At 31.7% G+C, this 12,773-nt stretch overlaps 1 protein-coding gene across 1 annotated transcript; it reads left to right on the top strand.

Annotated features, from left to right (window-relative positions):
* Positions 1-3,649: 3,649 nt before the first annotated feature.
* On the top strand, positions 3,650-11,370 carry LOC143581475 ((3S,6E)-nerolidol synthase 1-like). Its single transcript, XM_077064252.1, has 7 exons — positions 3,650-3,745; positions 3,852-4,125; positions 4,214-4,571; positions 4,948-5,166; positions 5,240-5,378; positions 10,768-11,016; positions 11,098-11,370. The coding sequence occupies exons 1-7, from the start codon at positions 3,650-3,652 to the stop codon at positions 11,368-11,370; spliced, it is 1,608 nt and encodes a 535-aa protein (XP_076920367.1).
* Positions 11,371-12,773: the final 1,403 nt, after the last annotated feature.

Below are 12,773 nucleotides of genomic sequence, written 5' to 3' on the forward strand. Positions count from 1 at the left end.
TAATGTTGGGATGAAATGGTGTTCTAACTTAATGAATCCAAATACAAGGCCATTAGAATAGACCAGACTTAGCCATTTTGGGCTGAAATATGAATAATGTGATTAGACAAGTAATGATACATGTGATTAATATACAGTTAGCAAAGCACGGTTAAATAAAGGAATAACCGTGAACGGAGAACGTAACAAGATCCAGGTGAGTTTCTAGCCCCATTCCTTGTTATGTTTTCGGGGCTGTATGCATACTCGATTTGATTAGTTAATACACTTACCCTAAGGGGTAAGTGTAAATCTTATATGATTTATGTATGAACGAATGCTTGACAATGCATGAACGATCTTCGGATATTGCATGTACCGTTAAATGATAGTTTAAAGATATGATTGATATATATGATATATAAATGATGTATGCATGTATGAAAGTTATAGTTATGAATGTATAGAAAGGTATGAAAGGTATGGTTAGATAGGGAACATACCCTAATAATATCTGCGAATGTAGGGAACATACCCAAATAATATATGCGAATTTAGGGAACATACCCTAATAATATCTGCGAATGTAGGAAACAGACCCTAGTAATATTTCCGAATGTAGGGAATATACCCTAATAATATATGTGAAGGTTATAGAACGAGGTGTATGTATATATGTATGTATCAAAAGAAAGAATGAAAGATGAAGAAAGGTAAGAAGCTATGTATGTATATGTACCTTCGGGTGCGTATATAAGTAAGCGTATGAATGTATTGTATGTTACTCGTACTAACTATTACTCACTCAGCGTAGTTGACTTTTAGTATGCACGCAGGTGAGTAGAATGAGGCAGCTATGTAACATCCCGTTTTTCTAGTTTCGGCTAATAAATGAAAATACGAGTTATTATGAGTCAGGCTAGTGTTGGGTTAAATGGATATAGGTTATGGACTTGGGTTATGAAAGAAAGAGGAAAAGATCATGGGCTTAAGCCCATGATCCATAATTATATAAACCATTAATCACCCATTTAATTCATTTCTACACATATTCCACACACCACCAAAACACACACTTAGATCTCTCTCATCTTGCTCTCTCTCTCTCTCTCTAGCCGAAATCACCAAGAAACCGAGCGTCAACCCTAGTTAATAATAGTATGATGTTGTATGAGCTTAAACCCGTTAGATATGGCCACGAAACGACGAGCCGACACCGTTAAACCATTAAAGTCACGAGATCCGGATGGAATCGGGTATATATCGAACCTAAGATGAGCTTAGGGATCACCCTAGCTCAGAAATGGATCGAACGAGACGAAAAACGGTGAAAAACAAGCCAAAACTCGTTTTTCCGGCGAATCGACGATTTTCCGACGACATCGCCGGAAAAGGCAATACGAGGTTAAGAGATGTCAGAGAATGTTCTGACATTCTCTGACCTAACCCTAACTCGTTAACGGGAAGTTAACGAATTAGAGGTAATTCGTTAGCGGGGAGTTAACGAATTAGACGCAATTTGTCAAGCGATTCGTTAAAGATAAGATGACGAACTAGCTGTGATCATTCGTTAAAGAAGATAATGAATTGGAAGGTCCAATTCGTTACATGGAAAGATTCGTTACATGAACTGATTCGTTTAATAACCAGTTCGTTAAAGGGTTCAATTAGTTTTAAGAACCAGTTCGCTAAGATAAGCCAGTTCGTTAAGAACCAAGTATGAATTAAAAGTTTGACAAAATGACAGAATGGTCCCTAGAATTAGAAAAAAGAATGATTTAATTACAAAGAAGCCCTTTAACTTTTAAGTTAACAAATTAATTAATGATTCAAAATTCTAATGGAAAATGTGATAAGACAGTTAATGGACGACCCTGCTAGGGGCTTCCGCCCCTAGACCCCGCTGCCAGGGGCGCTGCCCCCCGGACCCCCGTTCGTCGTGGGTTATAACTAAACTAGAAATACGATATGGATAGCGATAGATAATTGATACGCGTAATTGTTATACAGTTAGTCCTGCACAGCTAAAGAAGGGAATAACCATTAACGGTGAACGTAATCGCGTTCAGGTGAGTTTCTAGCCCCACTTCCTTGTTATGTTATCGGGGCTGTGTGCATACTCGATGTGATAGTTAATACACTTACCTTAAGTGGTTAGTGTATGTCTTATATGAATTATGTATGATGATTGCTTGACGGTGCATGAACGATCTTCGGATATTGCATGGACCGTCAGGTGGTAGCTAAAGATATGAATGATATATATGATGTATGATTGATGTATGAATGAAGTATGTATGATGTATGAATGAAGTATGTATGATGTATGAATGATATATGTATGGTATGTAAATAGTACGTGAACGATCTTCGGATATTGCACGTGTTATTAAAGCAAGTATGTAAAGGACATGTATGTTACAGTAGCACAAAATAAATGGACCAGGCCCTAATAATATCTGTGAGGATAGGGACCAGACCCTAATAATATCTGTGAGTATATGGACCAGACCCTAATAATATCTGTGAGGATAGGGACCAGGCCCTTATAATATCTGTGATGGTAGGGACCAAACCCTAATAATATCTGTGATGTTGGGGACCAGACCCTTATAATATCTGTGAGGTTATATGACGGAAGGCTCTTTATATAGTATGGATAGTTATGCAAGTAAAATAAAGTATGAATAATGTGCACACCTTCGGGCACGTATGCAAGTATGTAAACAGATTGTATGTCGTATGATTAACTAGAACTCACTCAGCGTAGCTGACTTTTAGTATGCACGCAGGTGAGTAGATTGAGGCAGCTTGCATAAGGGGAGACACATGGCATGGACTTGAAGAAGCTGGCATCTCAAGGAAATGTTATGTAATTTTAAAGACAATGTTTTATGTTAAATGATTTGTAATGATATTAAGACAAGAAATATGGTTATGTAATGAAATGGTTTGAATGTTTATAATATTCCGCGAATCTTTTTATTAACTCTGATATTTAGAACTGCGTTTATGAGTAAATCCAACGTTAAATTGAGGCACCAGTAACGGGGCCTTACAAGTTAGCTTGAGCGGGGCACATGGCAGAAGAATAAGAGGCTGACATCTGAAGACTCATGATGTTTTTATGATTAATGTTTTATAATGACAAGGATGTTTGATTAAGACAAGATTATGAATTGTTATGAATGTTTAATGAAAGTTTTATATTCCACGCAAAGTTTTAATTAACTCTGATATTTAGAACTGTGTTTACGAGTAAATCCAACGTCTAACGTAGGGCACCGGTAACGGGGCCTTACATATACACACAAATAAAAAAAATTAATAATAATAGCTTAATTGTTTTTAATTTGATATATTTAATGATGACTATTAAGTAAAAAAAATGTTAGAGATATTAACATGTATGAAAATAATATTAAAAGCTAATGATAATTAATTTAAAACTGAAAAAGGAGTAAATTCACTAAAAATGGTATGAAAGTCAAAAGAGATACATCTAGTAACACCGGTCCCACATTCAACGATCCAGGTTAAATGAGTGGCCGTCTGAATATCAAACTTTTTACGAATAATATACATATTTTTCCTATATATACCATGTGTGCTCCTTCTAAAAAATCGTCTCTCTCGCACTCTATCACACACACACCTACCTACTCTCCCTATGGCGATTCACAACTGTGTTACACGTGAAGACATCCAGACTACGTCTCCTATCTACTCAGAGGAACATGTTGGTTCAAACGGAATAAATGCTAAGGTTTTAATTTATATAATATACATATTAAACGGAACATTTATGTGTGATATTTTATTTGGTTTATATCCTTTGTTACCATATCTAAAGTATGCCTCATAAACTTTAGACAGGAGAATCCATAAAAAATTCAGAACAGTTGGAAGAAGCCCGAAGTCTTCTTAATAATAATAATTGTCCCTATAAAACATTGGAAGTGGTTGATGCTCTCCAAAAACTTTGCATCAGCCATTACTTCCAAGACGAGATCGACGCCATACTAAAAAGGCTTCAAACTAAAATCTCCAATTCTCTTGACTATAATAACTATGGACAAATTAGTCTTTACGATGTTTCACTCAGTTTTAGAATCCTTCGTCAAGAAGGTTACCATGTTTCTGCTGGTGAGCACACGCACTTGTTCTTATTGTACTTTATTTTATACAAAACATGTATAATAATAAATCAATTAATTAAATGTATTCGAATTAGATGTTTTTGCAAGCTTTAAACAAGAAGATGGAAAATTCAAGGAGGAAATAGCAGAAGATGTTAAGGGTCTAATGGCATTATATGAAGCCTCACAGGTAAGCATAGAAGGAGACAATATGATTGAAGAGGCTGCGGATTTTAGTAGCCATAGACTCAAAGAAATGATTCCGTCTCTTGATCAAGATGAAGCTATAATGGTGAATGATACTTTCAAATATTCATATCAACGAACCTCACCAGCTTTCATGGTCAAGAAATACATCAAGCGTTACACCGGGACCACCATGTCTGAACTAGCCGAGTTGGAGTTGGCTAATGTCCAGTCGCTACATCGAACAGAAATAGATCTAATCTCCAGGTAAAAATGTATATAATATTCAGCTTGCTCCCACATTCTTCTAGGATTATACCTGTAAATTTCTATTATTTTTTTGTGCATTATGTAGATACACCGTCTGAAATTTAATCTCACGCCTTTTTCAAATGGTCGTATGAGGATTCCTAAAATAGCCGTTTTGACTTCCTAATTTCAAATCATAGTTCACTACTTTTGAAACTGCCATTTTAGTATTTGTCAGGCGGCCATTTTGACTTCCTACTTCACAAACGACCGTTTCGGTAATTGTAAGACAGCCGTTTTGACTTTGGGTGGGTGAAATCTGAAAATGGGGTGGTGTGGGAATAGTATGACCCTATTTTTAACATATTTGATCTTTATGACTCTGATCAAATAGATGGTGGATGGATTTGGGTTTGGCACAAGAGTTTATGCTTGCGAGGAACCAACCATTACACTGGTATTTATGGCCGATGGCCAGCCTCACCGATCCCAGCTTGTCGGAGCAGAGAATCGAGCTCACAAAGCCCATTGCTTTAGTCTTCCTGATTGATGACATTTTCGATCTTTATGGAACTCTAGACGAGCTTATACTCTTCACTGAAACAGTGAAAAGGTAAAATAATATAACACGAAATCGATGGCATAACTTACTTAAAATAAAATGTTTCGTCTTAAATTACTTGCAGATGGGACAGTAACAACCTTGAACAACTCCCAAATCACCTGAGAATCTGTGTTGAGGCTTTATATAAAGTAACACATGAAATTAGTGAAAAGATCTACAAGAGGCATGGGTTCAACCCCAACGAGTTTTTGAAACAAGCGGTAAGGACTCATGATAAATATATATATATATATATATATATATATATATAAAGAGTACTCAATGAGTAAGGGCTCATGTTAAACGTGAGTTATAAATATATAGGGGTGAGAATTAAAGATAACTTTTTTTAAAGAGAGAACTAAATAAACAATAAAGAATTATTTTTATTTTTTTTTAAATAATATTTTGCGATTTATTTTCTTTTTTTATAATAATAAGATGATATTATTCCTATAAAAAACTGTCAGTGCAATGCATATGTGCATTAATGTGTATTTTATATATAAAATTGTTTTATTGCATATAATACAATACAAATACATTATATAATACACACTATTGAATATATGCAAATACAACGTTAATAATTGTATGCAAAACACACTATCGCATATATGTAATGCAACACTGATGCACTTATGCACTAAATTGATTTTTTTTATTTTTGTATATAATATAACACTATTGCAAATATATAATACAAATAACTGTAAATATGCTATTCAAAACTATTTCAAATATCAAAATACACACTACTGTACATATGTATTATTAAAAAAATCGAGGTATTACATATATGCATTATAAAGAGTTTTTTTTTGTTTTTATATTTTTTTTGTGGTGAAGATAACAACATATAAAAAGGATGAAAGAAAAAAAATAAAAAAAATATATTTTTAATTAAATTAAAAATACTTTATTATTAGTTCTCTAATTCTCTGTGTAGCAGAAGTTCGCTCTTGATCCTTTCCATATCTATAATATATATAAACGAAAACATAAAAATCCTACGTGTCGCGATGTGGTCGCTCCCCCTTTTTTTGGAGTCACCAGATTTGCTTGATTTATAAATGGGTGCTTCTCATGCATTTGACCCGAATTAATGGTTATGAGTCTTACCAAACCCAGATATTCCTTAAACGGGTTATAACATCTCATAAAATTAAAATTATTCTCACCAAATTATTGATGTAAAAATCCTATAAAATAGGATATACTAAAAATTAATATCTTATTTATTTTTAAAAAGATATATTATTTAAATTAAAAAACCAATTTTATAGTAAAAGAAATAAATGGGTCTTGGGTCTCATTAAACCATAAGTATATTATAAACTTTCATAAATATTATTTATAATTAAAAACCAATTTTATAGTAAAAAAAATAAACGGGTCTTGGGTCTCATCAAAACCATATAGCTTTTAAACCGGGTTATAAAATCTCATTTATTTGTAAAACAATTTATCATCAAACCATAAGTATATTATTAACTTTCATACAATAAAAAATATATATTCAAAAAATAAATAAATATTAGAACAAACAATATAAAACAACCCCTGTAATACGGGGGATAAAAACTAGTATATATATATATATATAGGATAAGGATCCTAAGAGAACCATTTGCAAATTGAGAACTTTGAGAACTATTTTGGACCACTAAAAACACCTTTAAAAAATCATAAAACAAAAAATAACAAAATTAAAAAAAAGTAAAAAAACCAAAATTCTTATATCTCTGTCCGGTTTCATTAAAAAAATAAAAAACATAAAAAAATAAAAAAACATTGTATTATACACATATGTATAATTTTATTTAATTTTTAGTTACGTAATATACACATATGTACAGTATCATTTATCTTAAATTATACACATGTGTATAAAAAAATCATGTAAATGTACATATATGTATATATTATACATATGTGTATATAATTTGCTAAATCGAGTTTTTTTTAATTAAACCGGGATGTTAAAATAAGAATTTTGTTTTTTTTTTACTTTTTTCATTTTTGTGTTTTATTTTATGATTTTTTTAATTTTTGGATTTTTTGTGGCTCAAAATGGTTCTCATAGTTCTTAATTTCAAAAAAGTTCTCTTATGATCCTGATCAAATATATATATATATATATATATAGGATCAGGACCATGTGAGAACTATTTTGAAATTGAGAACTTTGAGAACCATTTAGATCACAAAAAACCCAAAAATAAAAAAAAAATCATAAAACAAAATAAAACGTAAAAATGAAAAAAAAAAGTAAAAAAACAAAAATTTTTATTTATCATCCCGGTTTCATAAAAAAACGCCTCGGTTTAGCTAAACTATACACATATGTATAATACGTACATACGTGTTTTTTTATACACATATGTACAATTTGAGATAAATGATAATGTACATATGTGTACATTACATAACTAGATATTAAATGAAATTATGCATATATGTATAATACGAAGATTTTTTTTATGAAACCTGAATGAAATATAAGAATTTTGGTAATTTTACTTTTTATAATTTTTTGAGGTTTTTTTGTGACTCAAAATGGTTCTTAAAGTTCTCAATTTACATGGGTTCTTTTAGGATCCTTACCATATATATAAATATGGAATGATTATTCTAAAAACAAATAGTTTTCTATGAAAACTAAGAATAAATCATAGACATTGGATCATTTTAATTAATGGTTGAGATTGGAAATTACCAAAACCGACATAATTTCCTATAATTACTCTTTCACCATTATAACCGACATAGTTTCCTAAAATTTTTATTCCACAATAAGTTGTAATCCCACGTGTCAAAAACTATTGGTTCTTACCATTTCTAGGAAACTTTTTGTTTTTATATGAACCATTTATATATATATATATATATATATATATATATATATATATATATATATATATTGATCTGTGCTTGTAATAAGAAGTTTAAAAAGTAATATGGTGCGTTGAATATGTTTATCTGATGGTGGATATGGAAAATGTGTTTATTGTGTGGTGTGTTTTATTTTAGCTGCGGTGTGTTTTATTAGATCTAATGGTGAAATCACACTTCATACATTTCTTAGGAAAAATCTACTTCTTATTATAACGAGTTTTATTAGATCTAACGAGTTTCTTTATTTTTTCTAATTTTTATATTTTTTTTGTGGTGAAGAATAACAACATATAAGAAGGATGAAAGAAAAAAATATTTTAAAATTAATTTAAAAATATTTTTTTAATTAATTTAAAAATAATTCATTATTAGTTTTCTAGTTCTCTCTTGATCTTTTCTCTCTCTCTCTCTCTCTCTCTCTATATATATATATATATATATATATATATATATATGTATATATAGCATTGGATCATATCAATAAAATGGTTAAGATTTAAAATTAACAAAAACGTCATAGTTTTCTAAAATTACATTTTCACCCTTATAATTGACATAGTTTCCTAGAATTGTTCATTAATCATAAGTTGTAATGTCATATGTTAAAATTTATTGGTTTCTTACTATTATTAGGAAACTCCTTATTTGTATATAAACCCTTATATATATATATATATATATATATATATATATATATATATATATATATATATATATATTGCGAGAAGTGATATTACAACGAGAAGTGCGAGAAGTGAATGTATAACTCTATTAATCCCTAATTTCACTCCCTTTCATATGATGTTGCATAAATATATATAGGTTGGTTGTATTTATGTCTTAATTACACATTCAAACCAACCTACAAACATATATATGTATCGAGTCACATTCAAACCTATGTAACTACACACATACAAACATACATACACATATACAAACATACGCACACATATACAAACATACATACCTACACACATACATATACACCTACACAGCGCACCTACACATAAGAAAGAGAGTGAAATTAGGGATTAATGGACTTACACCTTCACTTCTCGCACTTCTCGCTGTAAAAAAACTACTGAAATGATCCAATACCTATATATATATATATATATATATATATAGGAAAGATAATTTGAGAACTTGATGAGTTGTAAGAACTTTAAGAGGGTGTTTGGTACAGAGAATAGAAATGGAGAGAAAATAGAAATGGAAATGGAATTGTAGAGAAAGAGAATTGGTATGGAGAATGAGAATCATTTCTCTTGTTTGGTACACGAGAAAATAAACAGAGAACTCTACCATACCCAACCCCACCTCCACCCAACCTGACACCACTCACCACCGCAGCCCCACCACCACAGCCCCACACCACCACAGCCCCACCACCACAGCCCTTTCTTCAACAACAGCCCACCACCACCGGCTGCCGCCACCAAACCCCCTTCTTCAACCACAGTACATAAGAAATTAAAAAGATTCAAATTTTTGGAACATAAGATATATAAAAAGGAGGCTCAGATCTGTCATCACTGCCTCTTTGGAGATTTTGTGGTGGTGGTTGTGGTGGCGATGATGATGATGATAATCAGAAGCCACCTGCAACCACCGCCGATTTCCACCACCACTGTCACCCACCTGCGACCACAATCAACCGGTTACCATCTCTGTGTTCACCACTGCGAACGGCGGAGACGGGGTGGTGGTTGCAGACTTGGAGACGAGGTGGCGGTTGCAGACTTGGAGACGAGGTGGCGGTTGCAGACTTGGAGACGAGGTGGCGGCCGGAGACGAGGTGGTGGCCGGAGACGGGGTGGTGGTCGGAGACGAGGTGGTGACATGCTATGAGGAGGCTGCTGAGAAATGGATTTCTCTTTGTTTTAAAGAGAAATGGAATTCTCTAGTTTTAGAGAAATAGAAAGAGAAATAGAAATGAAAAGTAGAAAACAAACAAAAGATAAATTTCTAATTCCATTTCTCCCCAATCAAATCCCTCTACCAAACACCCCCTAAGAACTCAATTTTGGACCACACATTTAATTAAATGAGTTATAATATGTGGCTGAGCTTAAATTTTATTAAAAAATGAATCAGGAGAGAGAATAAATATGTTTGTTGATTACACACGTTTAAACTTTAATTACACATGTGTAAAAAGTCGATTCGGTGTGTAAAAAATTACGTTAATTTTTTGTACAATATTCATACTTACGTATTACACATGTGTAAAAAAATTGTTACGTTGAGTTCTTAAAACTCAAAGCGGTTCTCAAAAGAAATCAATCCTATATATATATATATATGTATATGTATGTATGTAAAGTTTTTTTTAGCTTTTATAAGTGTACAGAAACAAGAAACAATATATATATATATATATATGTATATGTATATATATATGTATATGTATATGTATGTATGTAAAGTTTTTTAGCTTTTATAAGTGTACAAAAACAAGAAACAAGTTTATCAACCATAAAATGTCAATATCGTATACCAAATTTATCAGCCAACTTTTCAACATGCTAAATGTCAATATCTGCATCTTGAGAAATACTTACATTTTCTCATCTACAATTGTAAGTGATCAATTGTAACTCTTTTATACAGTACTTATCATTATACACTTATCAAGGCTTATTTATGTGACAATATATATTCTTTTATTCATTTATAATTATGAACAAACCTATTAAATTCGTGTAGTGGACAAACCTCTGTGAAGCATTTCTAGTAGAAGCAAAATGGTTTGCTCAAGAACACATGCCTATGGCCAAGGATTACTTGAAGAATGGGATGGTTAGTACCGGGGCAGATGTCGTGATAGTGCACATGTTCTTCCTCCTCGGCGTTGGTACTAGCAAAGAAAGTGCTAGACTTATTAACAACAACAAAAACATCTCATCTTGTTTGTCAAAACTTCTCCGTCTTTGGGATGATTTAGGAAGTGCTAAGGTAAAGGATTATGCCTAGCTATATTTTTGTTATGTTTTGATAATAAATTTGAAAACCAAATCTGTATTCCCAATCGATCAGGACGTCGATCAAGATGGTCATGACGGATCATATGTGACATACTACATGAAAGAAAATGAAGGTTGTTCAATCCAAAACGCACGTGATCATGTTATGGCAATGATAACCGATACGTGGAAGCAACTAAATAAGGAGTGTCTCTCCCCAAATCAGTTTCCTGTTACTTTCACAAAGGCTTGTCAGAATCTTGCAAGGATGATTCCTCTTATGTACAATTATGATGCGAATCATTCTCTACCTTTCATGGAGGACTACATAAACTCCATGCTTTAAGTTAAATATGTGCTCGTAGTTTGTATTTGAGCCTAAATAAGTTGTCGTTCAATGACGCTTTGGTTCAACCTAAATAAGGTCACTTTTAGTTTCACTAAACCTAAAAGGGGCATGTCAAAAGGTGATTGTGAATTTTATTTTATTCTATATTTAATTTCTTAGAGCCGTGTATAATCACCTGATTCATCCTCCTTATTTTAGTTTTTTCATTGTGAATTTCTTTATCATTGATAAACAATAACTTTTGCATTAAAAAATAATGTATATGGGCAATAAGTTGTGCAGCCAACCCTTTCATTTCTATTAACTTTGTTTGTAGCTTCTTGCTAGATAGCTTAATTTTCATTATTCAATGTAGTGGTTGTTTACTTTTATTATAAACATGGTGTCTAGTGTTTATCTAATTGTTTTAAGCCAAAATTGTAACTTGCTTCTACAGATAAGGAACTAGCTAGTATAACTTACAAGATCAAAAAGTTCCCAAAATGACCACGAGTCATGTTTTCGCCATATTCGATGAACACGTGCGACCATCAGATTAAGTGATTAACTATCCCTCATGTCCTCCAAGAGCCTATCTGCCCACAATTCGAAACATTGGTGGCAAAGACACCAACCATGTGTAACCAAATGTTTGCCCGCAACCGTGCATCTGACTCGGCGGTCGCCGCAACAACTTAACTTTTTAATAAAATTTAGGAATATTAACTCCCAACTAACGGCTCATTTCTTATAGTGTAAGACGTACCTTTTTCATTGGAAAGAACATTCAACACTGGTTTTAAATGCTCAAGTTTATAGGATCGAATGTAAAAATTGTTGGTTCAGTTCAAGTTCGGTAGGGGTGGCTCAACCATTATCTAAAGTGAACAAAAATCCGGGGCTTTTTACAATACATATATATATATATATATATATATATATATAAGAGAACCATTTGTAAATTGAGAACTTTGAGAACCATTTTAGACCACTAAAAACATTTTTAAAAAAATATTTTTAAAAAATCATAAAACAAAAAATAACAAAAATTTTTAAAAAGTAAAAATACCAAAATTCTAATATTTCTGTCCAGTTTCATTAAAAAAAAGAAAAAAACAAAAAAACGTTATATTATACACATATGTATAATTTTATTTAATATTTAGTTACGTAATATACACATATGTACAGTATCATTTATCTTAAATTATACACATGTGTATAAAAAAAATCATGTAAATGTACATATATGTATATATTATACATATGTGTATATAATTTGCTAAACCAAGTTTTTTTTAATGAAACCGGGATGTTAAAATAAGAATTTTGGTTTTTTTACTTTTTCATTTTTGTGTTTTTTTTATTTTATGATTTTTTTTATTTTTGTGTTTTTTGTGGTCCAAATGGTTCTCAAAGTT

The sequence above is a fragment of the Bidens hawaiensis genome, unplaced genomic scaffold, assembly GCF_021521415.1.
Source record: "Bidens hawaiensis isolate Kalapana, Puna unplaced genomic scaffold, B.hawaiensis_p1.1 tig00031031_1, whole genome shotgun sequence".
NCBI lineage: Eukaryota > Viridiplantae > Streptophyta > Magnoliopsida > Asterales > Asteraceae > Bidens > Bidens hawaiensis.

Bases quoted from the DNA above. Each gene is read 5' to 3' on its own strand.
- LOC143581475 (XM_077064252.1), top strand. From the start codon at position 3,650: ATGGCGATTCACAACTGTGTTACACGTGAAGACATCCAGACTACGTCT. The intron at 4,126-4,213 runs GTGAGCACACGC...TATTCGAATTAG, and splicing joins AGGTTACCATGTTTCTGCTG to ATGTTTTTGCAAGCTTTAAA. The intron at 5,379-10,767 runs GTAAGGACTCAT...AAATTCGTGTAG, and splicing joins ACGAGTTTTTGAAACAAGCG to TGGACAAACCTCTGTGAAGC.